Source organism: Octopus sinensis, linkage group LG25 (assembly GCF_006345805.1).
Source record: "Octopus sinensis linkage group LG25, ASM634580v1, whole genome shotgun sequence".
Classification (NCBI taxonomy): domain Eukaryota; kingdom Metazoa; phylum Mollusca; class Cephalopoda; order Octopoda; family Octopodidae; genus Octopus; species Octopus sinensis.
In genome coordinates this window covers 13,243,170-13,266,390 of record NC_043021.1, presented here as the reverse complement: position 1 = coordinate 13,266,390, position 23,221 = coordinate 13,243,170, and the positions used below count along the sequence as shown (strand labels likewise).

General features: G+C 38.4%; 1 protein-coding gene across 5 annotated transcripts in view; it reads left to right on the top strand.

The window, feature by feature from the left end:
* The window catches only part of LOC115224317 (LIM domain kinase 2), a 248,799-nt gene extending 226,139 nt beyond the window's left edge, over nt 1-22,660 (top strand). For 3 of the 5 annotated variants that reach the window (XM_029795166.2, XM_036513326.1, XM_029795167.2), the window contains 13 exons: nt 1,746-1,881; nt 3,158-3,267; nt 4,754-4,945; nt 6,358-6,451; nt 7,036-7,232; nt 8,493-8,676; nt 8,807-8,893; nt 10,210-10,297; nt 11,503-11,606; nt 18,081-18,146; nt 18,404-18,637; nt 19,498-19,652; nt 21,762-22,660. In XM_029795166.2, coding sequence (XP_029651026.1) covers nt 1,746-1,881; nt 3,158-3,267; nt 4,754-4,945; nt 6,358-6,451; nt 7,036-7,232; nt 8,493-8,676; nt 8,807-8,893; nt 10,210-10,297; nt 11,503-11,606; nt 18,081-18,146; nt 18,404-18,637; nt 19,498-19,652; nt 21,762-22,398 — 2,284 coding nt within the window. In that variant the 3' untranslated portion in view covers nt 22,399-22,660. The remainder of the gene's footprint in view (nt 1-1,745; nt 1,882-3,157; nt 3,268-4,753; nt 4,946-6,357; nt 6,452-7,035; nt 7,233-8,492; nt 8,677-8,806; nt 8,894-10,209; nt 10,298-11,502; nt 11,607-18,080; nt 18,147-18,403; nt 18,638-19,497; nt 19,653-21,761) is intronic. The other 2 variants (XM_029795169.2, XM_029795168.2) reach the window with 1 other exon arrangement.
* Nucleotides 22,661-23,221: the final 561 nt, after the last annotated feature.

Below are 23,221 nucleotides of genomic sequence, written 5' to 3'. Positions count from 1 at the left end.
AAATTTCTGGCCCTGTGCCAAAATTTGAAACCATTATTACTTAGAGGGATTAACTCTCTACATTTGCATTTCTTCAGTACCTGTACATAGCCAAGATATGGAGTTATACGGAACAGCTGTTATCACATTTAATCACGGACACACACACACACACTCACTCACTTATAAACACTCACAAACACACACATAGAAGTTTTTTTTATGTTTTTGGTTGATGTTTTTTTATGTATTATAAATGTGACTGTGTGGTTATAGCCTTGGGTCAACCAAAGCCTTGTGAGTGAATTTGGTAGACAGAAACTGATAGAAGACTATTGTGTGTGTCTATCAGTCCATTTGTCTTTATGTGTTTGTCTCCCACTACCACTTGTCAACAAGTGTGAATTCATGGTGTGTGTATGTCCCTGTAACTTAGCTGTTTGGCAAAAGGTATCAATAAAATAATTACCCAGCTTTACCAAAAAAAAATTTAAGTATGGGGGTTGATTCATTCATTCAATGAAAAATTCTTCAAAGCAGTGCCCCAGCATGGCCACAGTCTAATCACTGAAACAAATAAAAGATGAAGGATAAAAGATATTAGCCTTAAGCTCCTACCAAGGATTGTGTCCAGTGTGAAGGCCATCTTAGTAAATGTCAGTTGTACCTGATTTAAAAACGAGCACAAAAGCTTTATATTAGCCTTAATCTTTGACCAAGGCTATTGTCCAGAGTGAAGGCTAGTATATTCATTGCTTAAGTACGGATTTCATGCCCTCAATTTATCAGTCGTTTTACTATCATAGATCAATGACTAGAAAGATTAGGCTTGGCCTTCTTTTCTCTCAGTTGGTCTTTGTGTGTGAGTGTGTGTGTGTATTTCTTGCATTTTTATCAACCTTTTTGATACTGACCCATCTGAGTGAGACCACTGTTGGTTCATAATACAAGTTTCTAGATTTAATGTCATTTTAACTCATTAGCATGTAGGCACATGGCTTAGTGGTTAGGGTGTCAGCATCATGATTGTAAGATTGTGGTTTTGATTCCTGGACCGGGCAACGTGTTGTGTTCTTGAGCAAAACACTTCATTTCACGTTGCTCTAGTCCACTCAGCTGGCAGAAATGAGTAACGCTGCAATGGACTGGCGTCCCGTCCAGCTGGGGAACACATACGCCATTGAAACCAGGAAACTGAGCCCATGAGCCTGGCCAGGCTTTAAAAGGGCGCATTTATTTATTAATTAACTCTTTAGCACTTAAACCAAACACGTCTGACCCAAATATTTTTTACCTCTTTCAAGTTCAAACTTGCCAGATCCAACCTCTCACACTGAACCTACATTGTAGTAAGAGTAATGTGAATACCTAAGCATTAAATTTGACAGAGTAACTTCAATGTTAAAAAGGCTGAAGTGATCTAAATTGAAATCTTGCATCAAAATTCCATGTTAATTTATCTCCCAAATACCACCTTAATAACAATGTTTTTTTTCTTTTACAAAATCCTTCATTGTATTCAAAATTAATTGAAATCAACGAATATATGGTTAATAAACGGGTTAATTTTGTATGTATTAGCATAACAAATTGGGGCAGGACATGATTTTCTTAGTTCCTGAAATTCTTTTGATCTACAAATGAATTTCATAAACCATACTTCTTGTATCAATCAAATTTGAAGATGGATTGATTTTGTGACTGTGTGTTTGTGTATTTTTCTCCCTGTTTATATTACATCACATCTCTTTCTGTTTCTTCCTCAGGTGTTCTAGATGTCAACGCCGGCTAACCAACTGGTATGTTGAAAAAGGTGGACAACTTTTCTGCCGTCAAGATTACTGGACAATATATGGTGATGCCTGTCACGGTTGTTCGGAATTAATTGCTGGCCCTGTCATGGTAAGGAAGTTGCTCGTTTCATTTAGATTAGAATCGTTAATGGATTCTCTGACTGAATTTTTATGAGATGTTATCTTTATTATATGTATGTATTTTCTTCGGAAGTTGAATGAAAATACAGTTCTTTATTTAAGAGATGAGGAATTATATACATTGTTTACATTTGAAGGATATTTGTCCTCATCTTGTTTGTTGTTAATATGTTTCAGCCTTCTTCAGGTATCTTGGGGAAATTTCGAACCTGGGTTCTCATTCCTAAGATATTTTTTGATGTTATTATTCAGGTCACTGCCTGGGATCAAACTCGGAATCTTGGGGTTAGTAGCCCTCGCTCTTGACCACTACGCCATATAAGTTCAATTCCAGACAGTGACCTGAATGATAATAATAATAACATAGAAAAATACCTTAGGAATGAGAACCCAGGTTCGAAATTTCCCCAAGACACTTGATGAATGCTGGAGGGTATATCAACCGAAACGTGTTAACAACAAACAAGATGAGGACAAATATCTATCAAATGTAAATTAATTGAAATAGAAGCAGTATCAAGAAAAGGGTTAATTTTGTATTCATTAACATAAAAGGGGGTCAGAGCATGGTTTTCTTAGTAGCTCGTATTCTTGGTATTAATCAAATGTGAAAATGAACTGAATTTGTGAATGTGTGCATGTGTGTGTGTGTGCACGCAATGTAAGTGTTGTAAAGTATTATTAACTGATGGTTAACCCTTTAGCATTTAAACCAGCCAAATTTGGCCCAAATACTCTATATGCCAGATCCAGCCTCTTTCACCTACCCTACAATGTCATTCTAAAACTTAACAAGCATATCATTGAAATCTTCAAAGCTATGAAATAGTACAAAACACAAAAGGCCGCCATGCCAGTGACACGTAAAAGGCACTCCTGCCAGTAACATGTAAATGGCATCCACTACACCTTTCGAATGGTTGGTGTTAGGAAGGGCATCCAGCTGTAGAAACCATGCCAAAATCAAACTGGAACCTGGCACAGCTCTCCGGCTTACCAGTTAAGCCATCTAACCCATGCCAGCAGGGAAAATGGATACTAAACGATGATGATGATGATGATGATGAAGGAATAAATAAGCCTTAAATTTCACAGAATAATCTGAATGTTGAAAGGTTCATTTGATTTTCTAATGTCTGTCTGTATGTCTTTGTAATTCATATACAAATGCCTTCATCTTACTTTCACTTTCGCTTCTCTTTCTCTCCTCCTCCTCCTCACACTCTTATATTCTAACCCCTCAGGTGGCAGGAGAACATCGGTACCACCCAGAATGCTTTCTGTGCTGTCACTGCTCTACCTACATTGGAGATGGAGAGGGGTACGCCTTGGTGGAACGGACAAAACTCTACTGGTAAATATACAAACAATTCTTTTTTCTTTACTCTCCTTTTTCCTTTTTTTTTTTTATTTACTAAACATGCAATCTTTTATTTTGTTATTTTATATAAGGTGACAAACTGACAGAATTATGAACACACTGGACTAAAATGCTTAGCATCACTTCCTCCAGCTTTACAATCTGAGTTCAAATGATGCGGAAGTCGACTTTGCCTTTCATCCTTTCAGGGTTAATAAGCAATTAGTACCAGTAGACTACTGGGGTTGATGCAAGCAATTAGCACCCTTCTCCACCAAAATTTCAGGCCTTGTGCCAAAAGTAGAATGGATTGTTTTATACATATACTGGCCTGCAGTGTTGTATTGTCTTTCCACTGACCAGTCAGTGTCTTGTTGTTGTGGAGCCCTTAGGGATTTTTAAGCTGACCTATGGTATGTAGTTTGTTGACTACACAGCCAGGCATGACATACAGATCTGTTATTTCACTGATCTCTCTCCTGCCTAAATGAGAACTACTATGCTGGACACACAGACATGCAGAGTATATCAGTCTGAACATTTTGTATTTTTTCTCTCTCTCTCTCTCTTTTGTAACTCTGAAGTGAATGGTGTTGGGAAAAATATCTGAATTATGGGAAGTTCTCACTCTATCAGCGCCCACCCCTTCCACAAGAATACACAAAAATTTCTAATATACAAATCCTTATGTGCTTTCATTTTGTACATTGTGTGTGTATGTATGTGTGTGTGTGTGTATATATATATATATATATATATATATATAAAATGTGAATTAGAGATAAAATCACTATTATGCATCTCAAACAGTGATCGACATAGACCAAAACAGAAATAACAAATAAAATATATTTTTTGTAAAATATAACTTGATCTCAAAAAGTATAAAAATGAATAATCAATATATAATATATATATATGAAACTTTTCCATTCTTCTTGAGCGTCAAAATATTTCACCTGCTTGTTGTTCTCTCTCCTGTCTTTGTCTTTGGTTTCCTGTAAATTTGAACTATATATAGTTATATACAGACATACATACACAATAACAGGATACAAATGACTTATATATATAACATATAAGGAAAAGAAAACATATAAGCGTAGGCGATCGTTTAATACAAAGTTGGTACAAATTGTTTCCCAGCCTAATTAATTCCAAAACAAAAAGAAAAAATAAATATATACATACACATAAACATGGCACATATATGACTTATATATATGCATGCATATATATAAATATATATATAATGGTCATTACATATTTTTCTTTATTGTAGTAAATATGCCTTACAGCTGTTTCCAGTAGCCGCTATATGTTCGTTATTGATAGGTTTACTTAATTGGGTCCATCGATTGGTTAAGAAAAATTGAATGACCTAGAAAATTAATGCTACGTTTATCATATATATATATATATATACACACACATACACGTTCCATCCTTATCTTTGCTTTTTTTTTTTCTCCTTGTCTAGTGCTTATTGCTACAACAATGTGATAAAACCAAAATTCACTGAAATGCCTGAAAACAGGAGGCCTCATTCCATCCAGCTGATTGAAATACCAGCCAATCCGGAAAGTGGCAGTCGTGGTGTACAGCTCAGTGTGGAAAAAGGTGTATACACCCCGTTTCAAAAGGGAGCATCCCATCTCATCCGAATTTCAGGGTAAGTCTACCTTGTTTTACAGTCAGGTCTCTATTTTTTTTTTTCTTTCCTTCCGTCCTTCTTGCCTTTTTATATGAAAGGTTTTAGGTGCTGCATGTGTACCCCCCCCCACACACATATATATATATATATACATATATATTTATATATATATATATACACACATATATATATATACATACATATATATGTATACACACACACACATATATATATATCTAATAACTGGCATTCCTTCAGTTATAATGAGTGTTCTTTTTGATCCAATCAAGGGAGCAGCCCTGCTCATGAAATTAACATGCAAGTGGCTGAGCACTCCACAGACATACAGACCCTTAATGTAGTTCTCAGGGACATTCAGCATGACACAATGTGACATAGCTGGCCCTTTGAATTACGGTAACAACTGAATCTTGCCAGCTGAGTGAACTGGAGCAATGATAAATAAAGTGTCTTGCTCAAGAACACAATGTCCTGCTGGATATCAAACGTTTGACCTTACAACTGTGAACTGAATATCCTGACTACTGTATTCCACTCTCTGACGTAATGTATTCATACTCTCTGACCAGTCAAGTCAATCTGGAATTTCAGCTTGTAATTGAAAGCTTCCTTAAAATTAAACTATATACGGATATATAGTTGTTAGCTGGTATTTGCAGGAGTGTTTCCTGAGGATACAACTTAGATTTTAATCTTCTTTACTATATATATATAGATATATATATCATCATCATCATCATTTAACATCCGTTTTCCATGCTAGCATGGGTTGGATGGTTCGACCGGGTTCTGGGAAGCCAAGAGGCTGTGCCAGGCTCCAGTCTGATCTTGGACAAGTGTCTTCTACTTATAACCTTGAGTCTACCAAAGCCTTGTGAGTGGATTTGGTAGACAGGAAGTGAAAGAAGCTAGTCATATTTGTATACAGATATATCTATATGTGTGTGTGGACAGTACTGCACTGGGGAGCAGGGACTGAAGGAAAGTGAGGGTGATAATGGGGTGGCCAAAAGGGCTTGTGGGGGATGAATGTAAAAGCAACAAAATAATGGGTTGATTAGGTTAAATTTTATTTACGAAATGCAGTTGTTTTGAATTTGCTGTAGAAAGTGGTCTGTGTTTGTGGTTGGGGGGTGACCACTAAGCATGTAGCCTGAGTGCCAAGGGGGCGGCAGCCCAAAAACGTTTTGAAACCACTGTTGTTGAGCATTTGGTCTGGATATGGCTGGTTTAAATGCTAAATGGTTAAAAATGGTAGGATGCACTTTGAGGGATGTTTACCTGCTATTTCTATGAGTTTGAGCAACCAAACAGAAGCTCCCTTTATTGCAAGTTGTTGTTTTGTTTTTTTCTATCTTTTTAGTTTGTGTGTGTTTCTTTAGTTTTTTTCTTTCTTTTTTGCTTCTTAGGCTTGATGGCAGCCCTGAATTGAATTCTTTAAATATTGGTGATAAAATTTTAGAAGTAAATGGCACAGCAGTGAAGGAAAAATCTTTCGATGAGGTAATCACACTTTCTCTTTTTCTGTCTGCTTATATATATATATATATCTCATGCACACACCTATATACACACAATATATATATGCATAAAAATACCTTTATACACATACGCACACATCTGTGTACACACACACATACCCACCTATTTATATATATATATATATACACACACACACACACACACAACTATATACACAAACCTGTATATATTGACATACACACACACAGCTATATACACATGTATGCATATATATGTGTGTGGGGGCACATGGCCTAATGGTTAGGGTGTTATACTCATGATCATGAGTTTGTGGTTTCAATTCCTAGACCAGGTGGTATATATATATAATTACTGGGGACAATTCATTCACCTAAAAATTTTTTCAAGGCAGTGCCCCAGTATGGCCAGTCTAATGACTGAAACAAGTAAAAGATAAAACAAAGTTTAAAAAAAAAAAAAGAATTGTAACCCTATCCTGTTTTTCTGGTTTCAGTTTTGATTTTTGCTTTCCTTCCTTCTCCAACTTAATTGCAATTTTTTTTTCTTTTCTTTTCCCTCTTTTTGCTGCCTTTGATGGCCACCAGATTGACTCTTTAGTCAAAAATACCAATGAAACAATACAGTTGACTGTTGAGTCGGAGTCGAATTCCGTAGTTGGAGAATCTCCGTCCAAAGAGACATCTAGCAGTGTTTCCAGCCCTGAACCCAGCTCTCCCACAGAGATTGACGTGGATGGCATGCGAGTGCCGCTTAGACGGAAGTCTTTATTAAAAGCTAGAAAGTAAGTATCCACTTCTCTGAGTTTCTCAACAGATTCCTTGTGTTGTGTGTTGTCTGACATTCTTGGCTGTCATCGTCTTGTGTATTTCCGGGTTACATGTATCTGTTTAGCTATCTGTTGACTGAGCAAATATCCCATTCCGGGGAGGGGTACATTAACATCATGGGTGCATTGGAAGGAAGGAAGGGGAGATGGGAAGGACTGCTTCAAGTGACAACTGTTGCTATAGTAACATAGATGCATGGTAGCACTGCATACCAGAAAATGTGTTATTACGACCAGTCACCATAGCAACTATACTGGGAAGGGCGATGGATTGTTGGGTGGAGAATAGCACTGCTTGTATCAAGTTATAAAACTGTGGAACTTGAGAATCAAGCTTGAATGTTCTGTAAGAAGTTGTGAATGTTGGCAAAATAAGTTATTGGACTTCCTTACACATGGCCAACAAGTTGTTGTTGTTATTGTCGTGGCTTCCTTTTTTTTTTTTTTTTTTTTGTGCTTACATGTGAATGTGCATGGCTTAGAGTTTAGAAGATCAAATCAGGCTCACAATCACGAGGGGACGAGTTTGATTCCCAGACCAGACTGGCAGTTCACTCAGTTGTAGAAATGTGTTGTGATATCACTGGTGCCAAGCTGTATCAGCCTTTGCCTTTCTCTCGGATAACATCACTGGCATGGAGAGAGGAGGCTGGTATGCATGGGTGACTGCTGGTCTTCCATAAACGACCTTACCTGGATTTATGCCTCAGTGTGTAACTCTCTAGGTACAATCCCATGGTTATTCATGACTGCTGGGGGTCTTTATATATATACATGTATATACATACATATATATTTCACATTACTCCAGTTCAATTAATTTTTAAAATAATGAAGAATTCAGTAAAATAATTTTCTCATTAATAAGTTGGAGTCTGGAACGAATTAGCATAAAATTTTGATGGATGATTATAATTTAGACGACTTTGAAACAGTAAAAGTTTATGTCACAGAACCTGGGCCAGTCTCAAGTGGGTTGGTATCAAAAGGGTTACTAGAGGGAGAGAGTGACCAGTAGGAGCCACAAGTCCAAGTGGTTCCTCAAGGGTACAAGGTAAGTGAGTTGGGACAAAGGTGTGTGGATGGGAGGTGGGTATGTAGGGGTGTATGAGGAAATGAGTGGAGGGAGGGATTTATTTACTTATTTATTTTTGTATCTGACTTTTTTGCTTTGTATGTATTTCCACTCCAATTTTTCCCCTGCTTTTTTCCTAGTTATAGTCCGTCAAAGCGGAGAAGCAAGTCTCCATCGCCGGCGCCCCCAACACGACAAAAGACACTTGAGTTGACACGAGCCAATTCCTTCCGCAACCAAACGCAGTCACATCGCATGTTTCGCTCAAGTGACCTTCAGCTTGGAGAAGTTCTTGGAAAAGGATTTTATGGTCAAGCTACTAAAGTGAGCATACAAATTCTAAATTCTCTGTCCATCTATCTCCCCCTCCACCTCCCTTCCTCTCTCTCTCTCTCTCTCTCTCTCTCTCTCTCTCTCGTATAGTATATATAAAACTGTTCCCTTCTTATTACAGGTAACTCATAAAACCACGAAAGAAGTGATGGTTCTAAAAGAATTGACACGCTTTGATGAAACAGCACAGAAGAATTTCATGAAAGAGGTTTGTTCATATATTCTTTTATTTATTTTTTTTTCTACTCTAGGCACAAGGCCCGAAATTTTGGGGGAGGGGGCCATTTGATTAGATCGACCCCCCCCCCCCAGTACACAGCTAGTGTTTAATTTATTGCCCCCAAAAGGATGAAAGGCGAAAGCAACCATGGTAGAATTTGAACTCAGAACGTAAAGACAAACAAAATACCACTAAGCATTATTATTATTACCACTATTATTATTTATTATTATTATTATTATTATTGCTAATAAGGCAACAAGCTGGCAGAATCGTTAGCACACTCGGTGAAATGCTTAGCGATATTTCGTCAGTCACTACATTCTGAGTTCAAATTCCGCTGGAGTCGACTTTGCCTTTCATCCTTTCCAGGTTGAAAAATTAAGTACCAGTGAAACAGTGGGGTTGATGTAATCGACTGGTCCCCTCCCCACAATTTCAGACCTTGTGCCTATAGAAGAAAGGATTATTATTATTATTGCTATTACTGTTGCCCTGGACTGATAGAATTGTTAGTGCATCAGGTCTTGTAAAAGTCAACTTTGTCTTTCATCCTTCCGGGGCCTATAAAGCGCCAATCAGTGACTGGGGCTCAATATTATCACTTTAACCCTTCCCCTCAAATTTGCAGCTTTGGGTCTATGTAAGAAATTACTATGGGCAGAATTAATAGAGCTTTGGACTCCAGTGAAACAGTGGGGTTGATGTAATGAACTGGTCCCCTCCCCACAATTTCAGACCTTGTGCCTATAGAAGAAAGGATTATTATTATTGCTATTACTGTTGCCCTGGGCTGATAGAATTGTTAGTGCATCAGATCTTGTAAAAGTCAAATTTGCCTTTCATCCTTCCAGGGCCTATAAAGCACCAATCAGTGACTGGGGCTCAATATTATTGCTTTAACCCTTTAGTGTTTAAACCGGCCATATCCAGCCCAAATATTCTACATGTTTTATATTTGAACTAGCCATATCTAACCTCTCACACCTAACCTACATTGACATTCTAAAAATAAGCAATCACATCATTGAAACCTCAAAGCTCTAAGACAATGCATGAGTAATTCAAAACAATTTGATGGAAAAGTATTACATTTAACAGAGTAATCTGAACACTAAAGGGTTAACCCTTCCACTCAAATTTGCAGCTTCGGGTCTATGTAAGAAATTACTAAGGGCACAATTAATAGAGCTTTGGACTCTGCTTTTAAGTGTTCTTTATTCTGTATCTTTTTTTTTTTTCTCCTTTTTACCATTTAATTTTATTATTGTTAACCATGATGTGTCTTTTGTCTTTTGTCTTAGGTCTCAGTGCTGAGGAACCTTAATCATCCTAATGTACTCAAGTTCATGGGAGTTTTGTACAAAGATAAAAAATTAAACCTCGTTACTGGTAAGTGTTGGCCGATTAAGACTTCGGTTTTTACAATTTTCGTGTGCAGTATCTTGGCTGTGTTCCATATTCATTTGCAGTCTTTACCATCATTTAACATCCATTTCTCATGCTGGCACAAGTTGCACAGTCTGACAGGAGCTGGTAATCTATGCACCTCCAACAATAAAAAGCAGTCACTATATTCCATTCCATAAGGCTACCTCTGATGAGCACAGGGTTACATAATCAGACTGTTACCTAACACTACATTGAACCCCTAGTGCGAAACCAATTTGTAAAATTGGCAGTAATGGATATAATGCTGTACACTTCAATATATATATATATATATACACATATATGGAGCCTGGTGCAGCCTCCTGGCTTCCCAGACCCCGGTCAAACCGTCCAACCCATGCTAGCATGGAAAACGGACGTTAAACGATGATGATGATGATGATGATATATATAATATATAGGCGCAGGAGTGGCTGTGGTAAGAAGCTTGCTTCCCAACCACATGATCCCAGGTTCAGTTCCCTTGCGGGGCACCTTGAGCAAGAGTCTTCTATTATAGCCTTGGGCTGACCAAAGCCGTGTCAGTGGATTTGGTAGGCAGAAACTGAAAGAAGCCCGTTGTATATATATATATGTATATATATATATATATATATATATATATATTTATGTTTGTGTAGCTGTATTTGTCGCCACCCACCATTGCTTGACAACCAATGTTGGTGTGTTTACGTCCCTGTAACTTAGCAGTTCGGCAAAAGAGACCAATAGAATAAGTACCAGGCTTACAAAGAATAAGACCTGGGGTCGATTTGTTCGACTAACATTGGAGAAGGGAGGCTGGTATGCTTGGGCAACTGCTGGTCTTCCATAGACAACTTTACCCAGACTTGTGCCTCGCTCTGAGGTAACCTAGGTGCAATCCTATGGTCGTTCTTGACCAGAGGGGTCTTTTACCCTTTACCCATCCCATCTGGAAACTAAATGTAAAAACAAACAAAAGCTGTATAGAAAAAAGAGAATGGTGAGTATCAAAGAATATACGTGGGTCTCCTTGTCTGCCAAGACTATGTCTCTTGTACCCCTTATCAATGCAGCCACTTGTACTCAGAGTTGCAAGAATAACTCTGAGTTTAGGTGAGATGCTGTGATGTGTGTTTCATTAGAAGCTTTGTCTAAAACGTTTACCTTTGGTTCAATTTCAGAATTTATATCTGGTGGAACTGTAAAAGACTTCTTACACGACTTGACAATCACTTTGACCTGGGAGAGACGGGTAAAAATGTGCAAAGACATAGCAGCAGGAATGGTAAGTTATGTTCAACCTTCTCTTCCTTTCTCTCTTCCTCATCCTCTCTCTCCTCTCTTCCTCCCTCCTCCACCTCTCTCCCCCTTCTCTCATTGCCATCAATCATTTAACATTTGTTCTCTGTGCTTTTCCATGCTGGTATGGGTTAGACTGTGTGTGATAGAAGCTGGTGAGCCAGATGGCTCCAATGCACCAAACTCCAGTGTCTGTTTCAGCAAGGTTTCTACAGCTGGATGCCCTCCCTAACACCAACCACTCTACAGAGGGTACACAGTGTTTTTTTACATGGCACCAGCACCATTGAGGTCACCAAACAGCTTATAAGAGAAGACCCCCTTAACTGAGGGAGGGGGCTTGGGACCGGGTGATGAGAGGTTAATGTATGATAGAGAGATAGACAGATACAGATGTTTTACTGATAGTGAGATACGTGGTTACCCCTGTTATGTATGGTTTGTTTGACGAAGGTCAGCCGTGAAAACCTTGCCAGAGCAGATACTGGAACTCAGTGCTGTCCTTGGACAAATCATCCAATCCATGCCAGCATGGAACATGGACATTAAATGATGATGTTGTATGTGTGGCTGAATGGTTAAGAACTTCACTTTGCAAGCAAAAGGTTCAGGTTCAGTCCCACTGTACAGCATGTTAGGCAAGTGTCATTTTGCACAACCCTTATATACTTACACCAATTGGTTGCTCCCTGACAGGTTTATAATTGAGCCTGTGGCAGTGGAGACCTCCAACATCTTCAGTCCCTAGACCATATCCCTGCTCACTGCCGTTGGAGCAGTGATGGCCATCTATAAGTGCAAATCCCAGGAGTCAAAGTAGCTGTTCAAGGGCATCTCCCTCACCATCCTCTGGGGCAACAAAGATCTCTGGCATTCTCGAGTCCCAGACCATACTCTTGTTCACTGCTATCAGAGCAGGGATAGCTATCTGCAAATGTGAACCCCATGAGACAAAGCGGTTGTTCCAGAGCATCTTCTTCACTATAGAGACCTCTGGCATTCTTGGCCCCCATATCATATCCTTGCTCACTGCTATCAGGGTGGAGATGGATATCTGTGAGTGAGAGTGGCTGTTCCAGTGCATCTCCCTCGCCTTTTCCATTTTGTCAGTTGGAAACATGAGGTGGCCTGAATCACAGGAAATCACACATTCCACTCCTTAATTTATTTTCTTACTCTGCATTCTGCTGTAGGTAGATGGAAACTTAAGCTGGCAAGCTGGCAGAAACATTAGCACGCCGAGCGAAATGCTTAGCGGTATTTCGTCTGCCATTACGTTGTGAGTTCAAATTCCGTCGAGGTCAACTTTGCTTTTCATCCTTTCGGGGTCGATAAATTCAGTACCAGTTATGCACTGGGGTCAATGTAATCGACTTAATACCTATGTCTGTCCTTGTTTGTCCCCTCTATGTTTAGTCCCTTGTGGGTAATAAAGAAATAGGTATTTCGTCTGTCGTCACGTTCTGAGTTCAAATTCCGCTGAGGTCAACTTTGCCTTTCATCCTTTCAGGGTCAATTAAATAAGTACCAGTTATGCACTGGGGTCGATATAATCAACTTAATCTCTTTATCTGTCCTTGTTTGTCCCCTCCATGTTTAGCCCCTTGTGGGCAGTAAAGAAATAAGGAAACTATAGAAGCTTGTTGGGAATTATTCTTGTAGTTCATAAAGCACGGCTTTGTCACACTCTATGATCTAAAATGCTGTCTTGAAAAGTCTCATCCAACCCCTGACAACATTGAAAAAGCAGACAAAACAACGATGATGATGGTGGTGGTGGTGTGATTATGAAAGAAAAACACAGCTGCTATCTTTAGCAGCTCAAGCATTTTCCTAAAGGCTAGCTCTTTGAGTTGCTAACCTATGAATGCTTGTGGATAGAGATGAAAATCAAGGCATTGCACAATAGCAAAATAGTTGTATAAATTTACCCAAAATAATCTCATTGGAATGAATATTTTATCAGTGGGAGAAATTTGATTGTCTCAGTGAATTTGGTTGTGGGAAGATAAGCTGGAGTTTTGACTATAAATAGCTGTGTGTGTGTGTGTGTATATATATATATAGAGAGAACCAGCGACCAGAAACTTCTGTCTGAGTAACAACGTCTGAACCGCTGAACCATTGTGGTGGTGATGTTTTCCTTCTTTGCTTTGATAAATTCCAGCCAAGGTGTTCGCTTGAGCTGATGAATAAGTTTTGATCAGGTTTGAAAAAACAAAAAAACAAATGGAAACAAAACTAAAAATACAAAACAAAAAATACTAAACTTATGTGGGAACTTGTCTGTTGTCTATAGTTGGAGATTTGTTCTTCCGCTTCCTGAAAATTTAATTTTAATAATAATAATAATGATAATAATAATAATGATAATAATAATAATGATAATGATAATAATAATGATAATAATAATAATGATGATGATAATAATAATAATGATGATAACAATAATAATAATAATGATCCTTTCTACTGTAGATACAATAGATACAAGACCTGGAATTTTGGGGGTGGGGCGGGACTAGTCGATTACATCAACCCCAGTGCACTACTAGTACTTATTTCATCGACCCCGAAAGGATGAAAGGCAAAATCGACCACAGTGGAATTTGAACTCAAAATGTAAAGATGGATGACAATAAACACTTTGCCTTGCATAAAGACAAAAATTTTGCCTAGTGTGCTGACAATTCAGCCAGCTCACCATATTAATAATAGTAGTAGTAACAACAATAACAATCTTATATGCTAATCATCATCATCATTCCATGCTGACATGGCTTGGACAGTTTGACAGGAGCTAGCCAGGCAGAAGACTACGCTGGACATTTGTGTCAGTTTTGGGATTGGCTTTTGTGGCTGGATGCTCTTCCTAACACCAACCACCCATAAAAACTAAGCTGGGAATCTTCTAAAAGTATTTGGATTTTTTTTTTTCTTGAAAATACATCTCATTTTTTTCAGTCTTAGAGGAAAATAATGTTAATAATGTTAAGCCAATGAGATACTCTTGTTATAAGTGACTCACTTGACCTGCGAAGAAATAGCTAAATCTCCTTTAAAACACACCTTGTTGTTATAGAAATTCAAAGAGAAAGTGTAGGAGGGAAGGGAGTGTGAGAAGTAAGGAGAGAGAGAGAGGGGGCAGATGATGGCAGGAGCAGGTTGCAATCATTTCTTATGTACCAGATTTTCTTATTTAAAAAAACACTTGGAACCGTTTGTATACTTCAGAGAATGCTGTCAGTCAAGTGACATTGGTTCTATTGTGCCTCAAGCCCATAGTTCAGACCTGGCCCTACAGGTTATAAAACCGAAAGGGCAAAACAAAAGCAATAATTGTTTCTAATTTAGGCACCTGGTGGCGAGCTGGCAGAATCGTTAGCATGCCAGACAAAATGCTCACCTGCATTACGTCTGTCCCAGCGTTGTGAGTTCAAATTCTGCTGAGGTCAACTTTACCTTTTACTTTCAGGGTCGATAAAATAAATACCAGTTGTGCACTGGGGGTCAACGTAATCAACTTACACCCTTCCCCCAAACTTACTGGCCTTGTGGCAAAATTTGAAACCAATTTAGGCACCAGGTCAGCATTTTTCAAGGGAAGGGTTTTAGGTAATAACATTAACCCCAACCCCAGCTCTAAAGCAATTCTTTCATAATGAAATGAGTTTGATTCCTAGACTGGGCTGTGTGTTGAGTTCTTGAGCAAGACACTTTATTTCATGTTGCTCCAGTTCATTCAGCTGTAGAAATGAGTCGTGACGTCACAGGTGCCAAGCTGTATCAGCCTTTGCCTTTCCCTTGGATAACATCAGTGGCACGGTGAGGAGAGGCTGGTATGCATGGCTGACTGCTGGTCTTCCATAAACAACCTTGCCTGGACTTGGGCCTCGGAGGGTAACTTTCTAGGTGCAATCCCATGGTCATTCATGATCGGAGGGGTTCTTTACACTTTACCTTATGTACATATAATGGTAAGTAGAGGGAAGGCCAGTATGCATAGGTGACTGCTGGTCTTCCGTAAACAACCTTGCTCGGACTTGTGCCTCGGAGGGTAACTTTCTAGGTGCAATCTCATGGTCATTCATCATCAAAGGGGTTCTTTACTTTTGACAGTAATCTGAATGCTAAGAGTTAACTGACTGCAAGGTCCATTCTGTTGCAAGGGGTTCAACACTCAGGGCTCAAGCTGTTCCCTCTCCTACCTACTTTGATACCTTTCTTTTAGAAGGTAGGCCCTTCATAATACCAAATTCAGCACTCCTACCATCACCCGAACATTGGGGAGTCTTTGGCAAATAGCACAGTTTACTCCATTTCGAGCATTCACCCTACACCAGGGCTCTGCAACCTTTTCCACTTGCAGTTCACTTATATTCTCAAAATTTGGCAGCACACCTGAAATAAAAATATAACTAAAAGTATAGGGAAAAAAATTATATACAGGTTACACTGTGGCACACCTAGCATCATCTCGTGGCACACCAGTTACTTCCATTTTACACACGTTGGTTAACATGCATGAGAATCGAGCTGGGAGTCATTTGCATCAAACTCACAAGTCTAGGAGTGTGACCTGCAAGAACTTAACGAGCTTTGCTTGACCACAACCACCACCACCACCACCACCCTTCTTCTCTCTTATATATACTTACAAAAACGTATACATATAATATATATACATACAGATGCACATACATTAATTAATTAATTGATTGATTAAAATGAAATTTCTGAATACATCCGCATTTACTGTGTTTCTAAGCATTGTTCTCAATTGTAGTTCTCCCGCCGTTCTTTTTGTTACAGGAATATACAACACACACGTGTATGTATGTATGTATATATATGTGTGTATGTATGTAACTGATTGCATATTTTCTAGTGAGCTCTTTAGTGTTCCAAACGTTAAATATGTTAACTATTGTTTTATCTTTCACGAATTTTCCATTCTAGGGACATTTAACTGCATATTTCCCATGTCAAACAGGAGAAATTCTATATATATATGTGTGTGTGTGTGTGTGTTGTAATTGTTCTAGAAATAAACTAAACAAACCAGGTTAAACACGTGAAGAGTTTTTTGTGGATTAAAATAGATTTTCTGGAGTTTTTTTTGGGTTTTTTTTATTAAGAAAATCTGGGACGTAAGAAATGATTGAAACCTGCTTCCACTTTCATTCTCTCTTTCTCTCTCTCTCTCTCTCTCTCTCTCTCTCTCTCTCTCTCTCTCTCTCTCTCTCTCTCCTTTGCTTCTCACGCTCCCCACCCTCTCAAACTTCTCTTCTTCTTCTCACTTCCTCTCTATATTTCTTACCTCCCACTCTCTACAATTCTTACTTCTCACTCCTCCTTTCTTAAATAGATATACATGTGTATAAATGTTCACCATTTGAATCTAGCATTTACATGACATTCTGTGTGTGTGTGTTTGATTCATTTATAATTATCATCACATTGATTTCAGTTCAAATCCTGTGGTAGTCAATTAAATTCTTCTGCTTCCTCCTTTCCCAATTGTCTTGCAGAATCGTTAGAGCGTCAAGGTAGGGGTGGGGGGAATGCTTCGTGGTATTTCTTTCAGCTCTTTACATTCTGAGTTCAAATCCCACCAAAGACCCTTTCTGGGGTCAATAAAATAAAGCAGCAGTCAAATTGTGGGTGTTAATAAAACAAAGTACTGCTCAAAAACTGGATCTAAAATAAAGTACCAGTGAAATACTGTAGCTAATAAAATGCCATTCAAAATCTGGGTTTAATAAAACAAAGTAAAGACCCTCTTTGGCCCTGAATCACCATGGGATTGCACCTAGAAAGTCCCCCCCCCCGAGGTACAAGTCGTGGCAAGGTTGTTTATGGAAGACCAGCAGTCACCCATGCATACCAGCCTCTCCTCTCCACACCACTAATATTATCCAAAGAAAAGGCAAAGGCTGATACAGCTTGGCACCAGAGACATCACAACTCATTTCTATAGATGAGTGAATTGGAGCAATGTGAAATAAAATGTCTTGCTCAAGAACACAACACACAGCCCGGTTTGGGAATTGAATTCACTCCCTCATGATAGTGGGCCCGATGCTCTAACCACTGAGCCATGCACCTTCACACTTAATAAAACAAATAACCGCTCGAAAATAGAATCTAAAATAAAGTACCAGTGAAGTACTGAAGTTAATACAGTGTGTCTCAAGTACTTTGCTTAAAAAAATACCAAGTACTGCTCAAAAACTGGATCTAAAAAGACAAAGTACCAGTCAAATTCTGAGGTTGATTAAAACCCGCATCCCCTTCTAACCCTAAACTTTTCTTAATTTTTTTAATATTTGTTAGAAACCCTAATTGTCAATTAACAACCTTTCTGTTAATCATCTGCATTTTGTTTTTCTAATTAATCAGAATGAAAGCAAAAAACTAAATCCAAATTCTTTATTCTCATATTCTTATATTTTTACAGGAATATTTACATTCCATGGACATAATCCACCGAGACTTGAACTCCCAAAATTGTTTAGTAAAAGAGGTATGTTTTTGGCTTTTTTAAAAATAATTTTCATTTTTTCTGTTTTTCTTTTTTTCTTTTTCTTTTTTTTTTTTTTTTTTGAGATTTTGTTGTTGAATGTGTTTTTGTTGTTTAGCCCAGTTCAGCCCTGGGAGTTTAACAGCAATGACAGCAGCAAATGCCCCACAAATGTATTTTGTTCAATACTGCTTCATGCAACATTATTTATTGTTGCTTTATTTTTATTTTATTTTTCCTTTCACTCCATTGTCTTCTAGGACCGAACTGTGGTAGTCGCAGATTTTGGATTGGCGCGAGTGATTGGTGACCAATCAGACGTTCGTCGCCAGGAGAAGCGGACAACAACAAAAACCTCTCCAAATAAGCGATATGAAAGAAAGAAGCGATATACGGTGGTAGGGAATCCATACTGGATGGCGCCCGAGATGTTGAATGGCCAAAAATATGATGAGCGAGTCGATATATTCTCTTTCGGTATCATGATGTGTGAGGTTAGTGAAGAATGATTTGTTTTTTACCCCATATAGTAACTGTTTAGATTCTCTTGTTAGGCAAAAAATGTTATAATAATAATAATAATTGATATTATTATTATCTATGAGTTGGATGGTCTGACAGGAGCCGGCCAGGTAGAAGACTATCCTGGCTACTGTGTCTCTTTTTTGGTACGGTTTCCATGATTAGATGTCCTTCCTAAAGCCAACTACTTTACAGCCTTGACTCAGTGTTTTTGACATGGTACTAGCACAGGCGAGGTCAGTTTTGGCATGATTTTCACAGCTGGATGCCCTTCCAAATGCCCGCCTATTTCAGTTTCCATCTCCCAAATCCACTCAAGGCTTTGGTCCGTTCAAGTCTAAGAAAACACTTTACCAAGGGGTCACACAGTGGGGCTGAACCTGGAACCATGTGGTTAGGAAACAAGCTTCTTACCACACAGCCACTCCTGTGTGTGTGTGTGTATATATATAGTTAATCCAAACATGAAAACACAAAGAGAAAACACAACATGAGGACTTGGAACAAGTATAGTATTACTGGATGCTCAGGAAAGAAGGAGGGTTTAACGTTTCAAGCGGAGCTCTTCGTCAGAAACATAGGAAAAGGCAAGATCCAAAGAAGGGAATACGGAGGAAAAAAAATTGCCAACGGTACACACATGGTCACATTTTGAATCATACATACATCCTTTCGGGGTTGATTAAATAAGTACCAGTTATGCACTAGGATCAATGTAATCGACTTAATCCCTTTGTCTGTCCTTCTTTGTCCCCTCTTTGTTTAGCCCCCTGTGGGCAATAAATAAATAAATATATATATAAATAAAAACAATTTTCTCTATCTTTTCCAGATCATTGGCCGTGTCGTTGCTGACCCAGACTACCTACCACGAACCTATGACTTTGGTATGAACGCTGAAGTGTTCCTCAGTAAATTTGCCGAGGATTGCCCCAATGCCTTTTTCAAACTTTGTCTTTTGTGTTGCCAACTCAACCCAGACAGCAGGTAATTTGACTTTACCATTTTTTTTCCTTCCAGTCAGCCAGCATAATACAATAGATATGTGAAGTTGTTAGAGTATCAGCACAAAATGCCTTGTGGTATCGGTTCAAACTTCCTACATTCTGAATTCTTGAATCCGAGGCTTAACCCTTTAGCATTTAAACCGGCCAAATCCAGCCAAAAGTATTCAGCCTGTTTTATGTTCAAACTGACCAGATCTGGTATCTCACACCAACCCTACAATATCGTTTTAAAAATTAACTGCTACCTCATCAAAATCTCACAGCTACAAGATAATGCATGATTAGTTACATTTTACCACACAGCTACACCTCTGTGCCTACGTGGACACTTTTTTTTTTTTTTACCAGAATTCTAAGGGGCCTATTTGCAACCACATAGCTTTAGGTTCAGTCCCACTGCATGGCACCTTGGGCAAGTGTCTTCTGGTATAGCCATGGGCTGACCAAATCCTTGAGTGGATTTGGTAGATGGAAACTATGTGGAAGCCTTCCATATGTGTGTGTCCACTGCTTGATAATTAGTCCTTTACAATTGCTTGACAATCAGTTTCTTTACATTCCTGTAACTTAGCAGTTCAGCAAAAGAGACCAAAAGAATTAATACCAGACCTTAAAAAAAAATGTACTGAGGTAAATTTGTTCGGTTAAACCTTTCAATGCAGTACTCCAGCATGGCCACAGTTCAATGACTGAAACCAGTAAAATAACAAAGAAAAACACTTCACAAATAAGAGTTGTTGGCCTTGTCAACCAACTGTCTCTCTAATCCTGGGGATTAGAAAATGAGATGATAGGAATAAATGATTATTTTATGAGCTTCATTAGCTTACGGCTATTTCTGATATAAGATGCAGTGGATTCATAGTTGAGTGCTTGAGTAACACCTTTTATAACTTCATCAGAGCCTTGGATATGAAGTGCAATTTATTTGGAAAAAGAATTACATTAATGTATATATATAGGGAAAAGCATTACCAATGAGAAAGCCAACACACACGTTGGGGATGAAAAGCAAGGTCTCCTTCCATAAATAGAATAAGATTAGTTCTAAAATATATATAAAGATGGGTGTATCCAGATTTAGGTAAAGGGTAATTAGATCTAACAATGAAAATGCATGCATACCTATTTCTTTACTACCCACAAGGGGCTAAACACAGAGGGGGCAAACAAGGACAGACAAACTGATTGAGTCGATTACATCAACCCCAGTGTGTAACTGGTACTTAATTTATCGACCCCGAAAGGATGAAAGGCAAAGTCGACCTCGGCGGAATTTGAACTCACAACGTAACGGCAGATGAAATACTGCTAAGCATTTCGCCCAGCGTGCTAACGTTTCTGCCATGTGTGTGCGTACTCGAGAAAACCCAGCTAGCATAACAGAATTCAGGTCCTAAAACCAAGGTGCCACATAAAAAACATTCATGTGGGTGCTGCTGCCACATAAAAAGTACTGGTGATGGTGCCATGTAAGAAGCACCCAGGATACTCTGTAAAGTGGTTGGTGTTGGGAAGGGCATCCAGCCATGGAAACCATGCCAAAACAGACTATGGAACCTTATGTGGCCCCTGGCCTTGCCAGTTCCTGTCGAGCTGTCCGACCCATGCCAGCATGGTAAACAGATGTTAACCCTTTCGTATTTATTTTGAGATGCTCTGTGTTTCTTTCAATTACTTTAAATATAACAAAGACTGTAGTAAAATAACATAGTTATCATTTAGCTAGTGTTAGGAATATAAATTGTGACTAAGGTTTGATGGAATATTTTAATTCAAAACTTATGAAAACAAGACATTTGTACTCAGAGCCAGAGTCAGTTTCAGCCTGGTTGGTAACAAAAGGGTTAAATGTTGTTAATGATGATATATGCATATATACTTAGCTTAAATTCTGCATTAGTTTGAAAGATTAATGCAGACCTGTAAGTTATTTATTATTAAATATAATATAAATTTTTACATGTTTATAAGTTATGAAACAATTTGTCATGATATTTGAATTTTCTTATTGTTAAATGAAATTTTGTGTTATTTATGACTTTATATATGTATATTTATACGGTTTTTGTTTTTTCATCTTTGACAGGCCTTCTTTTGAAAAAATTCATATGCTTTGTGAAGCATTACTTCTTCATTTTGAACATAATATGGCTCTTCCGACAGAGTTGCAAGAAGATGCCTTAACCTTCTATCGAAAGACTCGTGAAAACTGCTCCACTTCTTGGAAGTTGAAAGACGGCAATAATCAAAAATATTCCAAAACCAACCTCCACAAAATTTCCGAAACAAACTCCAAAGATGCCAGCAGCTTATCTGCTGCTTCCTCTGCTGCCAACAGCAACACCACCAACACCACCACAACCTCGAATTCTTCCCCCATCACCTCTCCTCCATCCGCCGCCTCAGCAAACACCACTGACTCTTCCTCTCCTTCTTTTCCCTCCTCCTCCTCTTCCCCCACCAACACAACCGCCACCACCCCTGTTGCCGCCGCTGCCACCACCGCCGCCACCACCACCACCATTATCACCACTACCACCGTATCTTCACAGTCGTTGTCATCGTTGTCGTCAGCATCCTCTTCGTCCTCATCATCATCGTCGTCATCTTCGTCATCAGCATCATCAGCATTAACATCATCATCGTTATCACTATCGCCAGCCTTGTCTCCAGCCAAAACCTGCTCTCCTCCAATCAAAGCAACCCTGTCATCAAACACGTAGCACTAATAACAGACATTTGTTTTGTTTTGTTTTTATTCCTTACGCCCGAGGACCAACCAATGACATTTGTCATTTTTGAAGACAACATTCCAAAAAATTTGCATATTAAAATGAAGAGGAGAGAGCTAATCATAAGCGGCAGGCGTGGTGGAATTTTGTTTTGTTTTCTTTAAATAAAATAATTTTTCAAGTGTGTATGTATGTGTAAGTATGTGTGTGTATATATATATGTAATACAATATATACACATAGTTAGATATATATATAATTATAAATAGATAAATACAATGTATACACACATATACACATGCATATATGTTTTTAAAAACAAAATGGTTAATAAATTTTTTTCAAAATAAATATCTTGTAATATATGGCGAAAACCAAACAAAAAAGCCAAAATTTTCACATGAAACCACAATGTCCATTTTTTTATTTTTTTTACCATATTATTCCCTTGATATCATGTAACCTTCCCCACCTCTATCACTTTTTATGCGTCTACGTGTGTTTCTATCATGTTTGCATAAGTTAAATAGTTCTGCAAATTCAAATTTTTACCACGAAATTGTTTGAACCAGTTTTTTTCTCTCCCCACCCTTTTTTTCTTCCAGTTGGGTTTATTTCATCCCTCTTTATCTCACAACCATCACTCCCACCCTCATCCTGAATAAGGGTGGATTTATTTATTTTTCTTGTTGGGTTCTTTTCTCCCCCCCCCCCCCCACCAGTTCTCCCTGGTAGCTTTTAAGAATTATATTATTTTTAAAAGCATGTTGCTATGACAGATTAAAACGTTTCGAAACGTTTTTATCTCCTCCTC